The following is a 24,767-nucleotide window of genomic DNA, read 5'->3' as shown; positions in this document are numbered from 1 at the left end:
TGAGATACTGCTGAAGTGTTGAGGGAGATATTCCAGTAAGTACAGCTTAATTCTTGAACTGAATTTTGGCTATTATGTCAGATTACTTATACGGCAAAGCAAATTCGAGTCTGATTGATATATTCATTATATCTGACCAAGAGCTAGCTGGGAGAAAAATGTTTGTATGAACAAATTAGTTAGTTTTGGATGTCATGGTGAACAAAAGTTGAAAACATGTACAGGAGGTTGCTGTTGGGGATTCCTTTGGTATATTTTGTTATAAATTAAGTCTGAATAAAAACAAATGCGATGATAAATTCGGTATATTGCTATAAAGAAATTCCTATTATTAGTATTCAAAAGAAAAGTGCCGAAAGGCATTGCTTGTAACAATGAAACTGTTCAACTATGAACCATACTCGAAGGATTTTGCTTTCCCTTACCTTTATTATTCAAAGTCTCTGAAAAAAGAAAGGACAAGTTGGATACAACTCAAACTACGAGAAATTCAAAGTCCCAATAAACAGAAAGTAACAGCAATGGAGAGTGGGATTGAAGTTCAGAATTTCTTGATAAAGTCGTGGATGTGAGTATTGATTTCATGTGGCCTTTCTTGGTTGATGAAGTGGGCAGTATCTTCCATTACTACTACCTCCACAAACGGCACGTCTGTCTTGAATCTGCCATTGTGGATATATTCCTTGGCTCCTAGGAAATTGGTAAACTAGATCCAAATCCCCGACGATGAACTTCACCGGCACTCGGACCTGTACTTCCGTCCACAATGCAGTTAGCTCCCAAGTTCTGCAACAGACATCAAAGTTCCACACCTTTTGATGCATACATCCAAACAACCATTTATGAAAAGTATGGAACAATTATATTGAAGTTGTAATAGAAAATATGAATGGCTACATTAGATGTAACTACGACATACAAGTCGAGAGCTCGATAGTAGTTCAATCCTCAAGTGAAGCCTGTGTGCTTAAATTTGGCAAAATAGTTGATATCTTCCTGTGTCAGCCAAGAAGGAAGGTTTTGTGGAGATGGGATAGAACGAATTCCAAACTCTTTAGGCAATATTGGAGGATTTGGACTTCTACAACAGAGAAGTCTCTTTAATAAGTCAGTTGTGTCAATGGAGGCAAATTCCTCTTCAGCCTCTCCTGGTGCCGGTTACAAATAATTAATCTATGCCTTTAGTTTTGTTTTAGATACCATGAGTAGGGGTGAACATGTAATCTATATTTAGATTGTGCAAATATATGAGTTATATAAATGTAGGTTTGTAAATATATATTTGGTCTATGAGTATAAAAATATATATAGTATATATATAACAGTATATAATATACGGTTTGATTATTAACAGCTAGAATTCAAGTTATTTAACATTAATTAATAGTTAATTATTTATCCCCTATCTATTGTAGTAAAAAAGCAAACGTTAATTAGTAGTTAAATTATTTAACGAATAAGAATCTCAAATTGATGATTGTTCATCTTCCACCATTGAAATATGTCAAAATCACCTTCATTCTTAACATTGGCTTCCAACTTAAATGACAATTCGTCAACAATTACCATTTTAACCAACGTTTCTCGATAACTCTCTAAATTATATGACTCACATACAAGTTGAACTTGAATGACAATTCGTCAACAATTACCATTTCAACCAACGCTTCCCGACAACTCTCTAAATTATATGACTCACATACAAGTTGAAGTATTATCCCCAACATTGTCTTTGTCTTTAGTTTTGAAAGCTAATGTTATTTGGGTTGGATCTCTCTTTTCTGGTAAGGGTATTTTTTACAATTTTCCAAATGATTCTTCATAGTCCTATTATGTTTAGAATGATATGCATAGACACTCCATAGTATTTACATGAGGGCCTTTAGGATCACCTTTTAGCCACTGAAAATGATCCAAAACCATGGATTTTTTCACAACATTCCTTCTTTTTGGTAGATTTGGAACATCTGATGTCTCATTTGCTGAATCAACATCAACGATATTTGTATTGGCATCCGTTTCTACAGCTCGTTCATTTTCTGAAGTATCAGTTGCAATTTCATCAAACTCCATATCCATTGAATCTATGTAGCTGAACCACACCATGTCAGTATCACATAATTCATAATTTTTACATAATAATTTTAGACCCAACGGAAAATTGATTTATTCTTTAGTCTTACAAAAACTCAAAGTAATAAAATTAATTTACTATTTAGTATTTCAGTCTTACAAAAACTCAAGTCTCAAAGTAACAAAAACTCAAATTATATCAGCCTTACCGAGGGTAGGCTGACTGTTGACAGCTGAAGAGTGAACAGGGGATGGTGAATGATGAATGATGAACGATGGGACGGTGAATGATGAGATGGTGAACGATGGAGCCGGGCTGCACCTGCAACGCTGGCTGGGTTGCACCTGCAATGTCGGACAGACGATTGAAGATCGATGGATGGACGATGGACGAACGACTGTCGATGGGCTGGGCTGCAACAATCGATGGACGTCGAACGGACACGGACGACTGAACTCTGAAGAGTGAAGAGAAGGACGGACACGTACAGCTGCAACGAAATCACGATGAAGATGAACCCTAGCACTCGTAAACAATTTATACCATGCCTCATTAGTTTTTTTTTAATACTAAATCGGTCGGGTCGGGTCGAGACTCGACCGAACACCTGAACCGACCAACTTTCACGTCGGTTCAAAAAAACATAAACCGACATTGACCGAAGTTCATTGATTTCCGACTGTCTAACTTGATTTCGGCCGATTTGAGTCAGTCGGGTCAATTTTTTCGGTCTATCATGCTCACCCCTAACCATGATTGCATGAATTGCAACCAATTCATTTGAGTTTCTGCTGTTTACATGAAAGTCAAATTTTCTAGTTCAATGAAAGACTTTGAGAATCAATCAAATGAGACCATCTAAATAATTAAGTGATGCAGCAGGAAATGTATATGTTCTATTTTAAAATGATGATAAAAAAGTTTCCCGATTACAATTTAATACTGGCTATTTGTAACCTTATAAGAAAATCAAACAATTAATTAATTAATTCTAGAATACTAATTAAATACTAATTAATTTAAATTAATAACTAAATTATTATAAATATGATAATTATGTAGATGTCCATGCATAACCCCCATAGGTAAAAATTCATCAATTAATCTCTCCAATTAATTCTCATAATTATCTTATCCCCTTTATGTTTCATTCTTATAACCAACATTCTCACAACCCTATAAATAGAGGTTGTCGAGATTATTTGAAAACATACCTCAATTGAGCATAATATATATGTTCTCTACTTTCTTCTCTCCATTTCTCTCTTATGTTCTTATGTTTGTTTTTATCTCCTTTCTATTTTAGAACATAAATTAAATACTAATTCGAATATTCTAATTATTCTATAATTCTCCTCATCAATAAGTTAACGAATTAAAGAGAGAAATCTCACAAGGAGGACAAATGGGCTTTATTAGTCTTAAGTTTGTATAGATTAAGGAATGTTTGAAGCATAATCCATTGCAAATTAGGGAGAAATTAACCATCAAATACTTAATTTTTTTTATTTAAAAAAATGGATTTCAAATGTTTCTCTTTCAAATCAACTTATTTCATAACCGCTATTTTAAGTAGTTGTCTAACATACAAGTTTTTTTTCCTAACATGACCTTTTTTTCCCCAAAAATTAAATACAAACACACCCTTAGAGTTGAAGTTGTAATAGAATCAATAGATATAAAGACAAAAAGAAGAGAGAGTGTGAAGAAACAGAAGTTTGAAATCAAAGGAGACAAAAAGAAGAGAGATTGGGAAGAAACAGAAGTTTGAAATCAAAGGGTTGAAATAGATAACCTAAAACCTGCAAATGTAGAAATCATCACCTAATACAATTTTAAAACCTTGAACAAAAGAAATGGCAGGATTTCTAGGGAGGAAATGAACGTTGAGATTCACCAATGCCTTGATTCTATTAGGCCTGAACATTTAAGGAAGACAAAATAAGGATATGGTTGAAGAGAAGAATTGCTCACGAAATTCTATGATATTATACCTTTAACCAAGCTTAATTTATACAAGAGTGAGCCCTAGATTAAGGAGGGCAAGGAATAAAGAATAAAAGAATATTGAGGATTATAGATGGCACAAAGGTAGAGGTGGTCCTTTATCAATCAGAATCTTTTCCTAACCAATTTTGTTAGGCAATTACTTTACCCATTCAGCAGCTGATTGTACCTACCTTTGATGACACGATGGCTTTGTTGTTGCTGATATGAACTCGGCCAATTGCTGATATAAATTACATTGGCCAATTACTGGAGTAGTAGTACTCCGCAAAGAACTCGACCTCTGAGGTATAGACGATGGGCTGCTCTGATGTGCTCTCCAGTTTCTGCATGACCTTGTTTAGCTGGGCAACATGGGTGATCAATGCTTGCAGCCGAACTTGAAAATCTTGCTGAAAATTCTTTGTATCCTGCTGAAACCGAGAAGTACTATTGGCAAGTTTAGAAACTAAAAACTCCAAAGTCATACCTGGGCATGAATTTCCAGGAAGTGGTTCCTGCTCCTCTACCGTGTCGACATGGACTACCTCATGCCTCTGGGTCTCAGGAAAATCAAGGAATTAGTCTGGCAACGGCTCGTCCGGCCTTCCAGCTGAAGTTTAAATCGAGCAACAAGGTCACTCAGACTTTGCAAGTAAGTCCTAGCCTCTGCCTTGGGGCAAAGATTCTCCTACTGGATGCGCTTGAACTCTTGTTGCCTACAGAGGTTGTCTTGTTCAGACTTAAAAGATCTATCAGCAAGCTCCATAACCAAAGCCTTTAAAGCATACCTGGCCTTGAAGACTGAGCACGAGTCAACTGGTATGGTACTTTGAAATCTTGGCCGCCAAACCTTTGTTGCCATTCTGAGTATCCATGGTCAAAATACTCCCTCGCCAAGAATGGTGAGGCTCGTAGTCCCAAGGACCATAATACCTTTCCTCGGCGAATCCACATGGTGCTGGCATCCACTGCAACCTTGGGCATGCTTGCGTGGAATACCCTTCGAGTAGGCAACTCCCACACACCTGTACTTGCTGTGATCTCCTTCTCACCAAATGGCCAACAAAGGAAGTCAACTCGGCAAGCTCGTGGCGAAGGCCACTTACCTCGTCATCAAAATTTCCTACTTGACTTTTGGACGTCAAAGGCTGATTCAAAAATCCTATCATGCTCAATCGACAAAAACAGAAAATAAATCAAAGCAAAAGAAACTTTAATTAAAAACTAACTAAGAAGAACTAACTGGCTTCCCCGGCAACGGCGCCAATTTGACGGATGCGTCTTTATGGTGTCGCTTCCAAAAGACTGCCACACAAATAATATTTGTAAATCACCGAACTAACTACTTATACTAACTAGTAGTACAAGCGGCAAGTCCGAGGTCGAACATCAGGGAAGCGCGTAAGATTAGTTCCTCGAAGCATTAGGTGGATGTGTAAAAACTATTCTGTCTTTTCCGTCACTTTGACAGTCTGAATCTAAGGTTTTAATTGATTCATAGGGTCTTAACTTCGTCTTAGGTCGATGGATCTTCTCCATTGAAAGATCCCCTATATGGATAATACACATTCCGTTTTCAGTTAAAGAGATAAATTTGGGGGGGTGGGATTGGTAGGTTGGATAAAGGAAAGTGTATAAAAGAAATAAAGTACAAGAAAATAAAAGATAGCAATGCAATTAAAGAAACGATCTAGCTTAAGAAAATCGGAATTGGCCAATGTAATTTTTGTTCATCGAGTTCTTTAAATGCAATTTAGTTTCTTGAATATGCCTAGCCCAATTTATTGGAATCCAATCATTGATCCTAATTACCTAATTAATCAACATGCATAGAAAATGAATCCGCTCCATACAAATTAACTAATCCCATTAAGTTCTAGGGATAATGCTAGGATGCGGCGACTTCCAACGTCTAGTCAAATATTCAATATGGTTTTTCTCTAGGTTGATAGGAGCAGTCCTTTTTGCCTAACTAACCTATTGCTTCCAATGAGATTAACTTATAAATATTTGTCAGATATTACAAGGCAATCACAAAGCATTAGAATCACACGAAAAATTATTGGGCGTCAATCAATAATTAAAATCAAATTAAAACCCATAAACAAGAACAAAAAAGATTGCATTCCAACAAAACTCCCCAAAAACTATATTGTTCCAAATTTCCCTAAACTATAAAATAGTTAGAACTTACCTTCCCATTGAGATGAAGAAGACAAATCCCGACATTGTTCCATTAGTTACATGAGATGAGAAGAAAAAGGGAGAAAAATACAAGTGGAAAGGTAAGAAAAGGGTAAAAATCGGCTAGAGGCCGATTGGAGGTTGTTCCCTTGCCCTAAAACGCGAAAGACATATTTATAGAAAATACTGTAGCATTGTGACGCTATATATAGCATTGCGATGCTGCTTTGCTCCGCAACACATGTCTGCTTCAATTCGTAGCGTTGCAACGCCACTTGTAGTGTCGCGACGTGATAACTGGCAGAAATGCCAATTATTATAAGCCTTTTATTTAGAATTATGAGGGTTAACAAGTAGAAAACGCGATAATAATACTTAGAATTTGTGAAAATTTGAGTTTTGCGTCGATTAGCACCTAAATCCTCACTGACCCCAATATTACGTGTTACTCTGTGCCAAAGTGTCTATTTTTGTAGCTATCGCAGGAATCAAATGCATGCGTTGGAAATAAGCAATCGCAAAGACAAACGCACGTTGAAGCCAGGCGACTGCAAAGACAAACGCATGCGCTGAACGTCGAGCTATCGCATAGACGGATGCATGCAGTGATCGAATGTGTCCATCGCATGGAAGTTGCGGTGATCAAGTAAATGTGATAATCACTTGGAGATTGCGACCACGGAGTGACAACCATAATAGAAGAGCGATCGCAAGATGGGTAGAACGCGTTGATACTTCAGCTGAATCAAGCTCAGACGCATACCTTGGGAGTATCAACAAGATAAGACGATGTGACAATGCCCATACCGCAACAAAAGCAGTAGTGAGCCATAATGCAATCATGATAGCTGTCGGCATTTAAACTCTATAAATAGCCCCTTGAACCTTCATTTTAAGACATCCGAACTTCTGCCTCAAGGCAGAGGTTTGCGATCACAGATGAGAACTTAAGCAAGATTTTCAGTGGGAATTCTTCACCTCCACAAACCAGACCGAGTGACGACCGGAGCTTTCGCTAGAGCTAGAGCTCGAGAGAGACATCTCCACCATTCATCCATGGCACCACCGACAGCCTTAACGCAGAGTCCTTCATTTTTCTTCTAATCTCTATATTGTATTACATTTTAGCTTAAGATATTAAGACATTTTGTAATCAATGCATATCTTGATTCCTTCATTGCCGTCTTCTTTATCATCTTTATCTCTATCATTGTTTATCTTCAACGTTTATTTATCAAAGGCGATCACATACTTAATCGTGAAGCCTAGAGATAGAACACATGTAGCAACCCACCGAGAGGTGTGCGTTGTGTGAGTATAGTGAGTTGATCCTCTTTGCTTGGTGAAAGGCTGTAGCAACGCTTGTCTATGGGTTGTTGCAATGCTTGTCTATAAGTTAAATAGCCGCGTCTAACTGCCTGAGAAGGTAAAAGATGGAACGCACTAAAGCAAAGTATGCATTTTTCCTAGAGATAGGCACAATCTTATGCTCGACGCAACCATGCACTATTAGAGATATAGTCATGCGACTGACCACCGAGAGGGTGCGATATGTTAGTGTGACGAGCTGGGATTACTCGAGTGATTTAAGATAATAAAAATTACTATGCGTTAATGGTTGTTATGTATCTACCTATTCTCATCGCAAGTCTTCTATTGCTCAATCTGTTCAGTTAGGCGTAGGAGTAGAGTATAAATCCATTAAACTTCTTCTTTTTATTTTTATTCATCGCCTCAAACACATTGTTTCACAAGCATTATTGAGTGACAAGTCCCTGTGTTCGACCTCGGATTACCCGAGAAACTTGTGTTTACGTTATACTTGGTGCAAGCGTAAGAAAACTTGTGATAGGAACGCTTGGTTATTGCATACTAGATTAACGCATTTTCATTCCAACGCATGACCTCTAACGCATGGGCATAGCTTAAGCCATGTCTAATGCATGATTGCGTGCGTAACCCCATCTCGCATTTTCCTCCAACACGACGCTACCCTATTCTTCACCGAATGGGTAGCTATTTCCTTATAGTGTCGCGCAACGCTCGTTTGAGCGTTGACACTCCGTCTAGGGGTGTTTTCATTCATTCACGTCCCTTTGAAGTCCGGTTGCTCAAATTAGCTCCTAATTGTTCCAAATTAACCCCAAATAGCTTGTAACGACGAATTCTACCTCCAAGATGCTCAATGTCTACAAAATCATCAAATAAACACATTAAATATAGTAACGACCTAGAATTAAGAAGAGAAAAATAGCACAATTTTGGTGCTAACAATGAATAAGATTCATAGTTATTAATTTTAATATAAATATGATTTATATTAAGTGCCATAAAATAGAGAAAAATAATTATGGTTTACATATTGTATGTGATGCAATATTAAAACTATAGGTTATAAATATAAATATAATAGTGTATGTCATATAGTTTTAAAACCCACCATAGGTTATGCATTTCTTCATGCATCATTTTATATTATAAATGTTATAATATATTAATATGCATGATTAAATTACATTAAGCATGTTCATGCATCATATAATATAAGAGTTATAATATATGCATACATTAAAACATATCCATGCATCATTTATATTATAAATGTTATAATATAAGGTTGTATGTTAGCATGGAATATATACTTAGTTCATTACTTTATTATATAAAAATTATATATACTAGTAATGAATAAACATTGCATGAAGTATGACACCTTAGGTTTATTTATAAAAGTTATAAATACCTTATGTATGTCTAGCTAGCAATGTGGAAAGGTTTTAATTGTTTCATTTTTTGTAAAAGTTATAATTAATTTAAGTTGCTTTTACTCTCAAACTAAGTTCTCAATGTTTTTATTAGTATTTCTATTCATATTAGATTAAATAGATGACATTTTTTTTATGTTTTACGAACATTTGTAAAAGATATCAAAGATATTCGTAGATATTTAATATTGATATCAAGCCCTTCAGTTTACGAATATATTGATATATCGATGGATATTTCATCCTTGGTAAAGTTATAGAGGCATAAAATGTGGATCTCTGTTGGAGGTTTACGAGATCTAAAGTGGAAATGGCTCTAAAAGGGATGCACCGATCAAAAGTTTCTTGCCCTGGTGGTATGCACTCTTTTCTATTAGAAGTATCGATGGAGCTATGCTTGCATATTCTCAATTATGAAGGGAGGGTTCTTGAGAAGATCAATGCCACCTATATTTCTCTTAGACCTAAATGTAAAGACCCCAAATATATGTCAAAATTTAGATCCATCAGCCTGTGGAATGTGATCTGTTAAAGTTTTGTTATTGGCTATATATTTTAAGGCATATGGTTTTTCTTGGGAAGTGTTGGTGTTATCTCAAATGGTGTCACACAATTGTTACACAGGATGTTAACTCTATGGAATATTTCTTTCCTTATTTGAATTATTTTACATTGTTTGTTCTCTGGGTGACTTTCATTTTATGATAATTTGTCGAGTTTGTTTGGGGATATTTTCCATCTTTCCTTTGTGCTATTTAAGTCCAGGAAGTATCCTTGCTAGGGTTGCCACATGTGTTATTATGAGTTTACTTAGTAGAGATAGACATCCTTCTATATTGGTTGTGTTTAAAGAAGAAAGAACTAATCTTTGCTTGTGATGGCTTTTCTTTAGATGTTTTTGCTGTGAAAGTTTCGATTTTACAGAGCGTTATTTGATCTTAGGGGGAGCCTAAGGAAAAGCTGATCGATGAGGGATTCTCAACCTTGGAAGAATTCTAAGACATCATTCATTGGGAAGGAATTCTCTAACTTAGGGGGAGCCTAAGTTCTTCGTGTGAATGAGAGTTTACAAGAAGGAGAAAAGATATCTTCATAGTGAGAGGAAGTCTCACATATTTAGGAGGAGCCTAAGTGTATGCATCACTAATATTCATTTACTTAGATGGAGCCTAAGTTTTGTTGAGAAGGAATCTCACATCTAGAGGAAGCCTAGATGATCAAGTAAGTTGAGTTCTACATGTGTCATTGAAAATGTCTTTATTTTACAGATAAGTTTGTAAATGTTTGACTATTACATATTAATGACTTATCTAGGACACTCTGTGATAGAATAAACTAATATGCAGCGGAAGTAATCAGAATCAATAAGCACTTTAATTACACTTAATTTGAGTTCAAAAGCATGCTAAAAATAAATTTTACAGAGAAAAGGTTTCATGAGATACAACCTTTGATGAAACTCTTTGATTCTAGCTTCTCTCCAAGAAATTGATCTCCAAATCTCCAGTAGACCAACACAATGATCTTCTCTACTATTCTCTAACTCAGATTGGAGGTGGAGTCTCTAAACTGAAGCGAATTGGATTGAGGAGGAAAAGGGTTTAGAGGGAAAAAAAAAACAAGAAAATCAGTTTTCAAACTTGCATAAATCCTCTTCACTTCGAAAATCTGAAGCTTTTAACCATGAAAATCATGCAACTAGTTGAGCTTCAGATCAATGACACCTTAAAGACCATATTCAAAGTGGGCTAGGTGTTTAATTAAGATTAAACCACTTGAATTGAAGATAAAAAATTGGAAAATTCCACTCAAAGTGGCTTTTCTAATTTTGTTTTTCAATTTACTTAATTTTAATTTAATTTTCTTCAAAATTAAATTCAAATATAAAATCAAATTTGAATTTGATTTTTTTTTAAAACTGAAAACTGATTTAAATAATTAATTAAATAATTTAACATCAAATATTAAATTAATCAAACATCTAATTTTAGATATGAATCTTATTCATGTAATTGAATATTTAAATCAATATTTAAATATTTTTAAATCTCCAATTATGTTTAATTTCGATAAATTAAATGTTTAATTATATCGAATATATTTAAACAAACCATAAATTGAATTTGAACGATTCAAATTCAAAACCCTAATTTTGAATTTGAACATTTCAAATTCGCTCAATTCACTAATCTAAGATATAATTTTACGAGTTAGTAGAGGGACTTTATGGACCTACAGATCATGAGCTCCAATAATTTGAGATTGATTGGCGAAACTCTTTAAACTGAATTGATCAATATTCGTTAACTACCTAGATATACCACTATAGCTCGATAGTTGCACTCTTCTCACTATAGATATATTTTTGTCCATTTTAACCATAATCAGTAAGTCGATCCTTCACAGGTTGTTCGTATTTACAACTAGGACAAAACTACCGTTTTACCTTTGTAAATACATCTTGCTCTTTAAGCTCCCACCGATCCTCTATTGAACAATTTGGTTTATAGTCCAACTAATAAACCAAGACCTTCTCGATCATGAGAGGGTGGGGCACTATTGTTCAAGACTAGGAAGATAACAACTTATCTGCTAATCCTAAGTCGAGTAGGAATGAATTCCATCTTGCTAAATTATGTTCCCAGCTATCTATCCGGTCTTATCCCAAAATGGAAGACTTATTGAGCAGTGTTGTTGGACTACTCTCACCAATGCAGATCAAAGGATAATCCCGAATAAATAGGAGCTCAAAGTTAGCCCATGATTAAGATCGAGATACCCTAGGTCATTGAATTTGAAATAGTCAGTTTTAACAGTAAACGGTCGTTATAAAGAAAAGTGACTATTTCGAGGTCTGGTCTTATGCAAACTTATTGCATAGAATGACCCCACTCGCTGTCTCCACATGAATGATTTTGGGATCACATCGTTTGTATCAGTATACAAAGTGGGCCACATTCAATAGTGTCACCCGGATGAGGTACCCAATCTCACCCAATACTTATAGACCATTTTGGCTATATACTTAAACTTTATCTACTTTTATGTCTTCACATAAAGTTAAAGTATTCAAATTATAGCCAATGATTCCTTTATTGGATTTTTGTAACATAATGCAATATCGATAACAATTTATTCAATAAAATACTCAATAATAATTTTATTGATAAATAGAATATGTTAACATTTACGAACTGTGAGTTTTAGAACATTCTCAACACTCTGCTCCCTAGGCGTAGAGAATTATCACTAAACTGGGTTATCAATCTCTATGCATCCATTCTTGATTTACTTTTTGTTATTCTGTTGATGTCTCTAATTTCATCATGACATCTTGTGTGACATCCGTGATCTGTGTGACAGATCATCCTTAATTTTCCATGATCTATAAAATTACTGCAAATATACTTGCAAATCATCTTAAACTGTTGCTTTATTTAATCAACTTCCCTTCTCATTCAACTTTTGTTTCTAGAAGGCACATTACAGACAATGTGTTAATTGGTTTCAAATATTTTCATGATATTAGCTTCAAAAGGAAAGGAAAGCATAATTGAATTGCTCTTAAATCAAACATTAGTTAAGCTTATGATTAGGTTGAGTGGAGGTATCTCAAGGAGGTTATGTCTAGGCTAAGTTGGGGCTCAACCAAAGCCGAACTTTCTGGTCATGAAGTGTGTGGAGTCAGCAAGCTTTGAAGTTCTCCTTAATGGTATCCCTAGAAAGAAATTCCAAACGTCCAAAGATCTCAAGCAAGGAGATCCTCTCTCCCTTTACTTATTTCTTATGTGTGTACAAGGACTCTCGACGCACCTAGATAGGAAAATCTTAAACTAAAAAATCTATGGATTTCAATTAACACTAGTATAAAATTGGGCTATAATGTTAGTCGAAAACTGACATTATAGAGGTATGATGTTAGACGGGCGACCAACATCAAAGAAGATATTAATAAAAGTGTTAAATATCGGTCACCTTTAATGTTGGTTTTCAACCAACATTATAGATGACCAACATCAAGCGCCTTTAATTTACACCTCCATCTAATTTTAAATAAATAAATAGAGACTTTTTTAACAAAGAAATTGTTATCATAATTTTTTTTAAAAAAATAGAAAAATATTTTAGTTTAAATTAAAGTTTAAAATTAAGTGGATAACCAAATCATCCAAATCAAATATATATTCTTTTTAACTAAGAGATCATGTCATTAAAATAAATAATAATAATAATATTTGATTTAAATTGAAGTATGAAATTAAAAAGATAATCAAAATCATCCAAATTCAAATTAAAAAAAAAAACTAAAAGATGAATAACATGAAATTTTAAAAAGAATAGACATTTTAATTCAAAATTAAGAGATAATCAAATCATCCAAATCAATATATATATATATACAAACTAAGAGCAAACTATTATAATTCAAATATATATATTTGTTTGGTCTAAATTAAAAATTGAAATCAAAAGGAAATCAAATCATCTAGATAAAAATAAAAAATAATTCTTTTCTAAAATAAATGAGGTTATTATTTATTTATCATGAAATTTTAAAAGATTTAAATGAGGTTATTATTTATATTCATAGATTTAAATAGTTCTAAAATAAATCCTCCTCAAGTCACTCATAATTGAACTTAGTTTCAAATAATCCTAAAATTTAATTCATTAATAGATCTTTTCAACATTAAAAACAATAAATTTAAAATCCAATCGTACATAAGTTTCAATGATTCTAAAAACTCTAAAGTCAGAGTAATCGACATAATTAAGATAAAAATTACAATTTTATTTTTAAAAAAAACAGTAAATCAACCAATAGATCTCCTCAATGCAGTAAAAAAATTACATATTTCTTAAATTATTCAAATATTTAATTTATTTCACCTTTAATAATCTATACTAACTAAAAAGCTATGAGGAGAAACCTTTCGATTTCCCTATTTGCCCTTTTAGTAGATGGTCATAAAGATCTTTCGATTTTCTGCTCCTTTAGTAGATGATTGTAGGGATATCTTAAGTAATTCATATTTAAAATTATTCAGTAAATTTTTTTCTCTATTTTTGAGTATCGCAATTCATAACAAAAGAAACTTCACTTTTTCCGAATTTAAATGCACACATAATTGGTTGGTTTAAAAAACAAATCTCAATTTAAACAAAATTGTATCTTAGATTCTTTTTGAAAAAAAAAAAAATCAATTTTGATTTATTTTTTAGATTTGAATTTAGATCAAATCAAATTTCTTTTATAAATTCATTCCAAGTTTTTATTGATTCTCTCTTTCTTACTAGTTTTTCTCTTTTTCTATTTCCTTATGTGTAAGTCTTAACTCTAACTATTCTTGCATAATTGGTTAATGTGTTTTTTCTCTTTTATAATCTATTTATTTTTATATGCTAAAACAATTGAATATTAAATACTTTTAGCTTTGTCATTGAAAAGAAATCTTAATCCTCCACTCATGCTTGATCGTGAAGTTAAATTTGATTAATTGTATAATTGAATTTCTTTGAAGGTGTATATTTTGGTTATCCATTATTCATTCCTCATTTTTATATTTGATAGTTGTTCTTCCTTGTGAAATGTATTTAAACTTCAAATAGTTTGTGTGTTAAATTTATTGGAAAACAAAATAAAATAATGTGTCATACATGTCTCTCCATACTCCAATTTAATTTGTAAAATAGTGAAGAAAATTATTCAATATTAGTTATAACCATTAAATATGGATTTAATAATTTGTGTGCTATAAATTTAAGTTTTTTTCTTAATTATATTTTAAGTTGTGCAGCAATTTATTGATTTTAAATTTAGACTAAACTGAATAACAAATATAGTTATATATGATTTAGAAGTAGCTTAAATTTTGTTCCTATTATTCTAGAAATTTAAAGAATAGTTATAATCAATAATATGAATCTTCCAAACCAAAAGAATTAAAGTGTTAACTAAATCATCCAGTTAAAAAAACAATATTTATTTGAAATAAAGCTTAAAATCAGGAAGCATTGCAAATCTAAAAGAGAATAAGTTTTTAGGGTTTATATATACCTAAAAAATAAACAATCTTTTGGTTTACATTAGAATTTGAAAACTTTGAAATTAGAGCATAATCAAATCTTGTTTCAATCGAGAAATGATTAATATGGAATTTTTTTTAAAAAAAAAAACAATATTTTCATTTAAATAAAAATTTAAAATTAAAAGATAATCACGTCATCTAAATCAAATTTAAGATTTTTTTTTACTATGAGAAGATTATCACAAAATAAAAACATTAATAATACTTTGGTTAAAATTAAAATTTAAAATAATTGAAGTAAAAAGTAAGTACTTAATGAAATCATCCCAATAAAAAAATTGTATTTTTGTAATCCAGGAAAGATTATCATAAAATTTAAAAAGTAAATAATGATATTTTAATTTATATCAAAGTTTGAAATTAAAAAGATCAATAGATCAAACCAATCAAAATAAATTTCTAAAAATCATCTGAGATAAAAATAAAATTAAAAAAATTAAGTTTAAAATTGAGAAGATGATCAAATCATCTAAAACAAAAAAAAAATGCTTTAAAAATGTTTATCACAAAATTTTAAAATATATATTTTTAGATTTAAATTAAAATTTGAAATTAAGAGATAATCAAAATCATTCAAATAAAAAAAAAATCTTTGTAACTAAGAGAATTATTACGAAATTTTAAAAGAAAAAAATTAACCAATAAATCTTGGACGGAGTAAACAATTACATATTTTTGTTAAATTATCCAAATATTTATTTTTGTTATATATATATATATAAATCATCCAACGTAGTATTCAGCTAGTATAGATAATTAACATAAAAATTGCAATGCACATAGCATTCAACTAGTTAAAATAAAAACGAGCAAAATCCAAATATCAAATAATATATTTCTATAGACCAAAATGGGGGAAGTACTAAGATCAGAATCAGATGATATCTGAGACCTTGAGAGAAGACATGACCACAAAGATGAGCCAAAGCAACATGAAAAAGATGCAAGTAATCCATGCCCAAAACCTTGGCCCTCCAAGTTCTGCGCCTAATGTTAGACGCCTAAACACAAGCACAGCAATGCAAGCCACAGAAGTAGAAAAAAACACCAACAAACTGAAGCTCAGACCTGCCGCATCCTTTATCTTCAGTGGTTCTCTATACGCTATGAAATTGTATGTAGTGCTCATCAGCCATGGAACTCCGATTCCCACGTATATGTTCACTGAATTGCTGCAAAATTTTTCGAACAATACATTTAATTAAAAGACAGTTTCAAATATAATAATTAGGTCCAAAGTATTTGCAAATATAGCATAATACAAAAGAATAGCTCTCAGAGTCCTAACAGTGATAACCATATCCTAATAATAGGAGCCTATCACAGATCTTTCTATATTTACAATTCTTTTACGGTATTGTTATACACTTAATTATTATCCTTAAAAGGTACTGCCCATTGCAATTACCCCTTAATTTTTAACTTTTTATCCATCACATATTGCTTTCAATGTTTGTTCATTGTTTCTTCCATAGGTTGGCCTTTTTCCATTCTCAAGATACAAGAGTTTTCACCAACATAACATATTATGAGTAATGATGAGAAGAAGAAACCACTGGCATTCATTCAAGATAGAGATTTAAGAAAAAAAGGAAATGGAAAAGTTTCGGTCAGGTTACTCTACTTTTAAGGGCTATTTCTTTTATATCTATATTCTTTAAAACGATCCGGAATAAGCCTTCAGATTTTTTGTTTTTGTTTAATTAAGCTCTCTATCGTTAGCTACATCACTTATCGCTTACATCCCAACGGCCTGAAATAACCCCATCACATAATATTTAAAAAACATAGAGTGGCACCTGGACATTAAACTGCCGAAATTAGCAGCCAAGACTTATTAAAAACATTTTAAAGGGAATGATCCAAATAGACATCAGCAAGACATTTAAAATTCAGCCCTAGAAATTTTTAAGGTATCGAGACTAAATAATCCCTAGATTTGTAAAACATTTACATATGTGAAAGAATATGGGTAAAGTAATGTAGTTCAGAGAGAGCTTACCTGCAAGTAATGTTTGCAATGGCAGAGTCTGCCGTTGTCTGGCGCTCAGCAGCAATCTTACTAGCCACTAAATCTGGCCAAGAAGTTCCACTCGCCAATGCTGTAAATGCTATGACATAAGGATTTATTCCTGCGTAACACAAGGAAAATAAAAATTTTAAAGGAAAAGAAAATCAGAGAACACCTGCGAGAAAAATAAAATGACATAAAGGAGAGGTCATTCTTTCCTAAGCTACTGAGGCATAATAGCCTTCACCGAAAATAGAGGAAAATTGATATTTTCAAATTGGGAAGTAAGGAGAACCTGAGACACAGCTTATTAGATCTGTGAGCTTGGTGACGATATAAGCTATCCCACTGATGAAAACAAGGGAGCAAATAAAGGCAAGCCATCCATGAGCAATGTAATAAGGAGGTACAAAAGCAAACAAAAGTCTCCATGGAGCAAGAAGCAACTGCCAGCATAATCTTGCAAGTCGTAAATAGACGTTATTTCGCCTCTTTGATTCCAAAGTTTCCAACTGCCAAAAGGAATCAACAAATAAAAACTAAAATTGGTTAAACTTTTCCAGCAAATGTAGGGAGAAGAACAATTGCCTGTTGGCATTAACATAGGCAGGTAACAATTAGTGTTTTGTTAGATGAAATAATATAAAATTTTCTTTCATTCTAAAATTTAAGCTTTTTGGTCAATCAATGATTTTATATGGTATCAAAGCAGGTGATCCAGGAGATTTACAATCTTATTTCCTTCCCAATTAATATTAATTTTCACTTGTTGGTCTCCTACATATTTCAAGCCCACAAGTGTGAGAGAGTGTCAAATGACATATAACATTAAATTTTCCTTCACCAATAAGCTCAAGTTTTTGGATCAATCAGTGATTTAACATATTTGGTTTGATTATTTTGATTTATGTCACACGATAATTACCATCCTACAAAATTTGGCATAAGAAAACTCATAGAATAGATGCTAACTACAATTTAAACTTGCCACTTTAAAGACGGATACTTTTCTTCTTTGACTAGACTACAAGGTTAACCATATTGGTTTTCTGGTAATCAGTTATGAAACGTACCTACTTCACTTTAGTTTAGCTTATAAGAACCAAAATGATGTCATACATCTGGGATTAAAAGTCGTTTTATTAAATGTCATTTTGATATCTACTAACTATTACATTAAAGCTTCTCATGTTGTTGACTTGAGAGCAGAATAAAAGTAAGGGATTCCCAGCACGTCACAATTTGAAAGAGAAAATGATATTGAACAACTAAGCTTCATAATTCCTCGGTAGGAACGGAAAATGATCGATTCCCATAAAAGCATAAAAGACATTACCGAAAGTGCATCCACAAACTGTTGTTTCCAAATCTTAAGCACATGACGGTGGTCTGCCTTTCCATCCATCTCCTCCGGAATATTACTACAGGAGGATTCAGCAACATCATGCCCAGGAACTTCATGATACACTAAAATTTAGAGACATCAATATGTAGATAAAATGATTCTTTTCAATATGTATGTGTGTGTGTGTATATATATATATATGCAGGGAAAATAAAAGGTTGCAATAAACTTGAACAGTGCACTTTATCCACGTGAAACTATAAATTCATAAAAGAAAGAGAGGTTCACCATCAAATAAAGGGTAAAAAATGGAATGGTACACTCAAGATGCTTATGAACATCTATAAAAAAGATTGCCATAAACTATCAAAACTTGAAACCTTAATGTTCGATACCACCTATCAAGAAAACTTAAAAGAAACACAAAGAACACAAATATAGTAATATATTGCAATATTAGTAGCCTTTCAAGAGGGCTCTCCCTCTTCCAAGGTCCCACGATGGAAACTCTCACAAAAATGATCCACACCCCAAGGTGCCCAATCCCTCTTATCTATAACCAAGACACCTCTGGTTAGTTATCCATAATACTCCTTACTAATATCCTAATAATCTTATGATTCTTACCCATATACCCTAACTATTACTCTCATATTACCCCACCCAACACTGGACAATAAAAAAAGTCCCCTTTTAAGGTCTCTAACACCCTCTATTTATAACCAAGGCACCCTTGACTAGTTACCATTATGCTGTATCATACTAATCTTATCATTATGCTCCTAATTAGTACTCTTACATTAACTTTACGTAACAAAAGAGTGACAAAAATTCCAATATGCAAATGAGAAAACTGAGAAACATTCCTTGAATTGAAAGTTTTATCATCTTCCTGGTTCCTAATATGAATAAATTAATCTCCCATCGATTCCTTTTTTTTTTTTTTTTTGGGATGAAAAACACTGCTTTTATTGCGAAAAAATGAAAGAATACACTGACATATAAAAAACCAAGCCCACAAAAAGGAAGGTTGCACTATAAGAAGGGACTCCAAATATACAAATTAGTGCCTATCGAATAGTTACAAAAGGTCTTCGAAGTCAAAGCCCACAAAGAGATGTGAAAACAAAATAAGGACCAAATTTTCCTTAGGATCCCTCTCCACTCCCCCAAACACCCTACTATTCCGCTCACCCCACAAAACCCACAGGATCGTGCACACCCCCGCCATCCATAGAAAACAGTCTTGCTCTCCAAAAGGCGGATTGAGGAGGAACTCCTTGATCATAACACTAGCATCTCTATGATGAGCATACATCATACCAAAAGATTCCATTCGTGAGCATTTTGCATATGGTAGAACAAGGAAAATCATCCGCATAACCATAGAGCACTAACATACAGATTCATCTCTGTAATGTCATCTTCACATTAGTTCTTGATGGAGGCTTTCTTGCAACATCCATGGCTTCCATCCTTCAATTTTCTACTGTAATAATGAAACAATCAATTATAATTTAGGGTTTAGTGTATTTTCACTTTTCACTCACGTTTAGGTTATTCTATCAATCCGCACCAGCAAAACTTCAATAAGCCTCGTGTCCACATTCAATCAAAATCTCAGTTATTGAGTCACAAATTTCAGGCCACTGGAACCTAGTGACAATCGCATCCTTAGCATCATAAAATTTTTCTAGGACAGGATTCTAAAGTGCATCACTTCAGCCTACTTTCGAAGCAACATATTAAAAAATAAATCAATTTTACCATTACCTCTCTCATCTTTATCATGGATAGAGAAAATGTCAACAATGCTTCTCTGCTCATTCTCATGGGCTTGAAATTCCTCTCTACAGGGATTATCCTGTCTGCATATAGCAATCTCAGGTGGCACCCATTCCTCTGGCCTCTCAGTTCTTGCCCTGGCAAGTCAGAATGGAAATTAGAAGCATATTTCCAAAAGAACCTGCCTTGTTTCCACCATAACAAGAAAAGATAAAAGAAAGAGAGCATACAGAGGAAGGGACAAATAGGGCCATCGCTTATCTTGAGCATAAGCATGTGTAAGCAGTAATCCATACTGTAGCACAGTCAACAAAGCTTCCCAAAGAGTTATTACATTTGGTGTCCACACCTAAGAGTTCAATATATATCAGCTATGATACTTTGGCATAACGCAGTTAGAGTTTTTTGAACAGAAAAAATTGAGATTAGAGAGAATGAAATGCATGTGATGACTTATAAAAGGACAAGAAAGGAATTAGAACATCCTACCAAAGAGAAAATGCCAAGTGTTACCTCCAAAATAATGTATAGCCAAATATAAGCCCAGAAAGACCAAGCAAGCTCAACTAGCCAAACTCCTATATCAGATATTTTTTTCAACTCCCCTGCCTTAGGCACTACAACACAAACAGCATGAATGGGAAAAAGGTCGAAAGCAGCAGAACCAACCAGTGTTCCAGGTCCCAGACCTAAATTTCATTTCGTCAAACAATAAACACAAAATCAGACTTCTAGGAAGGGAGCAAAAGTGAATACTTTCTAATTTAGTCATAATCCAAAGCCTTTTAACCTTCCCGGCAACAATAAAAATAACAATAACAATAATTAATAAAACTCATCAATTGTACTACAAAGTTAATTACATGTGTCAGGCAGAAGACATGCATTAGCTTATGGGTCTGAACTGGCTAACCAGATAACATTGATGAATGAAGCAAAATTTAAGTAAACTTCTAATTTCAAACTAAAAAAAGAAAAGTTCACCAGGTTCATTCATTTGAAAGACCTAGTTCAGAACTTATGCAAGGAAAGGAAGTAAGTGAATAAACCTCCAGCATACAGGTTGCCAATATTTCGAATGGCATCAATAGTAGCTAATGATATTTGAGGAAAGCTAGTGCCAAACGCCAGTAAGCTGATATCTGCAATTGTAAAATTCCAGACCTTCTCATATCGAATAATCTCAGTATTGGTGTGTGGATCTATCTCTACCACCTTTCTTGAGTGCTTCACAACATTCTCCATGGACCGGAAAAATCGAGCAGTAATAGCAGACAATCCAATGAAACAATATGCAAGGCCCATAAAATATAGGAATATCCGAAATGCATCCCCAAGGGAAGTTTCATTACGAAAAATGAAGTAGCTTTCACATTTTCCGGTCCCACTAATATTAGAAATTGCTTGGCCGCTTTCTACATTTTCTCTAGGAAATGATGCCATTTTAATCAACTGCCAGTCACATGTCCAATAAAGGGGGATCAATTTTTCTTGGAAAACATCAATGAGTCTGATTAAATTATTAAAACAAAAAAAAAAAAAAAAATGAACAACACCACCCATTAATGTAAAATGACAACAAATTGTACCATTAGAATAAAATCTGCAAGTAAAGAGTCTGATCAACAAATTAGTTTTCTTGCAAGACATCAAATAGGACAGGAATTACTATAACATAAAGAACTTTTCATGGACAGTGACCATCATTTCATACATTACATTACACAAGAATACAAAATCCTTTTTTAAATTAGAAACCGAGAGAATACAACATTATTAATCAAAAACCATTTACTAAGTCTAGGCCTACCTCATGATTGTTTGTTTTAATTAAATCAGGTGTTAGTATCATGGCATCCAAACCTTTAAAACCCATTCTGTCTTAAACTTTGTATTCACAATCTTTCAAATTTTATTTGTTTACTTGAAGAAACATCTCAAGCTTAAACTACTACAAATTAGTGCCAAACGACCATCAGAAATCCAAACCCTACATTGAAAGGTGCACTGGGCTGCCAGCCCACTCAAGCTCTCTTGTAACGCTGTGCCCTATGTCAGGCAAGCTCATCTTGAAACACAGCTCTAACTTCTACTGCAGTAGACGATTCATCTAGAAATACTGTTCCATTTTAGAAAAAAAAAAAAAAAACTCTATCCTCCTAGATCTGTCTCGTCAAATGCTGGTAATTTAACCCTCTGATGATAGCTTTGCTCATCTTCGCCCCCTCCGAATCATTTCACTCATTTCCACGATATCACTCTCCTAGATCAGAGCAGCCAGCTGATTACCTTTCATTGAATTACCTTGATTCGGAGGTCCCCCCATGTAAGCACAGCCTCTTGTTTCTATAATAGTAGCTTAACTCCCTCCATTAACATTGTAAAATCCTTTCAATCACTGGTATCTTCTAAACTTCCACTGCCATAGGCCCCAATCTACTCTACTGATTCCATAAGGTTGTCCATCTTTTTCTCTCTTCACATGCTCTAAAAGGTGCTGAGATACCAATTGATAAGAACATTCATAGCATGCCTACAGTATATAAGTAGAAAGATGACTTCAAGAGGCTGTAATCTCTCCCTAGAATACACAACTTCATTGCCTTTCATTAATGTGCCTACGTACTTTAATACTGACGGTAATACAGATGTCCATTGTATCATGCTTAAGCCCCAAAAGAAACCTAGACCTGTGATTTATAGACTCCTTAATTAACTCATGCCATTCATCAACCAATTCACATAACTTAGCTCAGGCAACTTTCACCTAGCATATACGAATGGGATTCAGGACTTATCCTTCCCAGTTCCTATAATATCCACATGCCTGGAAAAATAATTTGAACACCTGGTTGCAAAAGTGTTGGATGCTAAAAAACCATTCCCAAGTAATTGCCCATTTTCCAATTAATGCATAAAGTAGGCATTGAGCCTTTTTAAGCAGATTCACAAGCTTCCATTTTTGACAAGTGTCACATATCAGCCAGGGATGAATTACACAATGAGCTTTGTGGGTCAACCATGTTTTTGAAGTAATCTCTCAAGTCTTAAATATAAGATACGTGTGAAAATAAATTCGTCAGGCTCAAGCATGCACTAGTTACATTCTAACTAGTTACATTCTAATTACTGTTTTTTTCCCCTTTTTATAACCTGGGAGACATTCTAATTACAGTTGAACCACAAATTGCACTATCTTAACCAGTTTTTCCTAGTTCCGTACGACGATGACATTGTAATCAATAGGCAGAAACAGGAGAGCTAGCGAAGGCATCATCTTTGTCTACAAGTAGAGAGAAATTTACAGGTCAGTAGAAACGTTGTCTCTTTAAAAATATATATATAACTTTACTGATGTTCCTTGTAGGAGGAAAATTGATCAGAAGACAACGCGAGTTATTTTCCCCTTAAATAGAATGTGCTCCTCATCTTTCTTATCTTTTCTTTTTTAAGTCCAAATAATCTATGTCGTACAGATAATTCAAAATTTATACATGGGCGTTCTTATGCATAGAACCCCAGTATTTAAAATTGGAAAGTAGTACTTTTAATCATAGATGGAACCAACGAGTAGTGAGATGTTCTGTCTGCATCTGGAGCAACATAACTTGTAGTCAAGCCCATCAAAATTCAGAACTGAATCAATTGTCTTTGGCAACTAAATGAAAGGTCAAGAAGACGAAATATCCAAAACTAACATATATCAAAGAATCAAACACGTTACTGAAGATTAAAATAATAATAAATAAATAAATACTGCAGAAACTCAGCACCAAAACCCATCACAGTATGATCATTCAATAGAATAGGAACGTAATGCAAACGTACAATGAGAAAACAAGAACAACAATCGAAACGTCCGATAACACGATCTAACTACAAAAGGGAAATTAAAAAAAATAAAAAATAAGAAGCTAAGCTACCTCCGGAAGATGTTGATAGCAGGTGAGAGTTGAAGAGTCTCTAGACTAATGTGACCGCCACAGCACTCGCCGAAACATCACCGTCCCGGTGATTTTTCCGGCACCGGAGTATGGCCGTCCACCGTCCGTAGAGATGGAAAATTTATGAAGTCCGAAGGCAGTCCAAGGTGCGGAAGCGGTAGGAAACTGGAGAGGACTGGGAGTATTTATACCGTCCAGGCGATTGGAAGATTTCTCAAATAAATTTTGTTTTTTTCTTTAGTACAAAATAAATTTCGCTTTTATTGCTTCTTACCTTTCTCCTCAACTGAAAAGTGAAATCAACTTTTACTATAAAAGGTATTATATATTATTGTGTATATAAAGTACATGCCATTTGAAGACCTACATTACACAATTATCTTATCAATTAAAAATATGACTATTAATTGTATAAATTTAAGGGGAAAATATCATTTTCGACACTACGTTTTTATCTAGTTTTCTGGTCGGTTTAAAATGCTTGAATTTGATTTTTAATGTCTTAATTTTATCCTTAAAATTTGAATTTTTTTCCAATTTTTCAAAATTTACATTTTTAACTTTATTTTTCTTTAAATATA

At 33.5% G+C, this 24,767-nt stretch overlaps 1 protein-coding gene and 1 pseudogene across 3 annotated transcripts; both read right to left on the bottom strand.

Annotated features, from left to right (window-relative positions):
* Positions 1-69: 69 nt before the first annotated feature.
* On the bottom strand, positions 70-4,032 carry LOC120092212 (annotated as a pseudogene).
* Positions 4,033-15,922: 11,890 nt separating this feature from the next.
* LOC120091665 (magnesium/proton exchanger) lies at positions 15,923-24,369 on the bottom strand. 3 transcript variants are annotated; one of them, XM_039049767.1, is made up of 9 exons: positions 24,166-24,369; positions 21,292-21,752; positions 20,756-20,931; positions 20,473-20,591; positions 20,231-20,379; positions 18,449-18,579; positions 17,408-17,624; positions 17,104-17,233; positions 15,923-16,273 (listed from the first exon to the last, which is right to left on the bottom strand). In XM_039049767.1, the coding sequence occupies exons 2-9, from the start codon at positions 21,683-21,685 to the stop codon at positions 15,976-15,978; spliced, it is 1,614 nt and encodes a 537-aa protein (XP_038905695.1). In that variant the 5' UTR covers positions 21,686-21,752; positions 24,166-24,369; the 3' UTR covers positions 15,923-15,975. The 3 variants fall into 3 exon arrangements, with proteins under 3 accessions (XP_038905695.1, XP_038905696.1, XP_038905694.1); XM_039049768.1 differs by having other exon boundaries at positions 18,449-18,567; positions 21,292-21,694; XM_039049766.1 differs by having other exon boundaries at positions 21,292-21,694; positions 24,166-24,367.
* Between the last annotated feature and the right edge of the window lie 398 nt (positions 24,370-24,767).

Source organism: Benincasa hispida, chromosome 11 (genome assembly GCF_009727055.1).
Source record: "Benincasa hispida cultivar B227 chromosome 11, ASM972705v1, whole genome shotgun sequence".
In the NCBI taxonomy this organism is placed as follows: domain Eukaryota; kingdom Viridiplantae; phylum Streptophyta; class Magnoliopsida; order Cucurbitales; family Cucurbitaceae; genus Benincasa; species Benincasa hispida.
Note: the sequence above shows the minus strand (reverse complement) of the source record. Positions and strands in the feature narration are given on the sequence as shown.

What these genes read in the sequence shown, in the direction of transcription:
- LOC120091665 (XM_039049767.1), bottom strand. Translation starts at nt 21,685, where the DNA reads ATGGCATCATTTCCTAGAGAAAATGTAGAAAGCGGCCAAGCAATTTCT. An exon ending in GGCTATACATTATTTTGGAG is followed by an intron (nt 20,592 to 20,755) that starts GTAACACTTGGC and finishes TTGAACTCTTAG; the next exon opens with GTGTGGACACCAAATGTAAT. An exon ending in CCCTATTTGTCCCTTCCTCT is followed by an intron (nt 20,380 to 20,472) that starts GTATGCTCTCTT and finishes CTGACTTGCCAG; the next exon opens with GGCAAGAACTGAGAGGCCAG.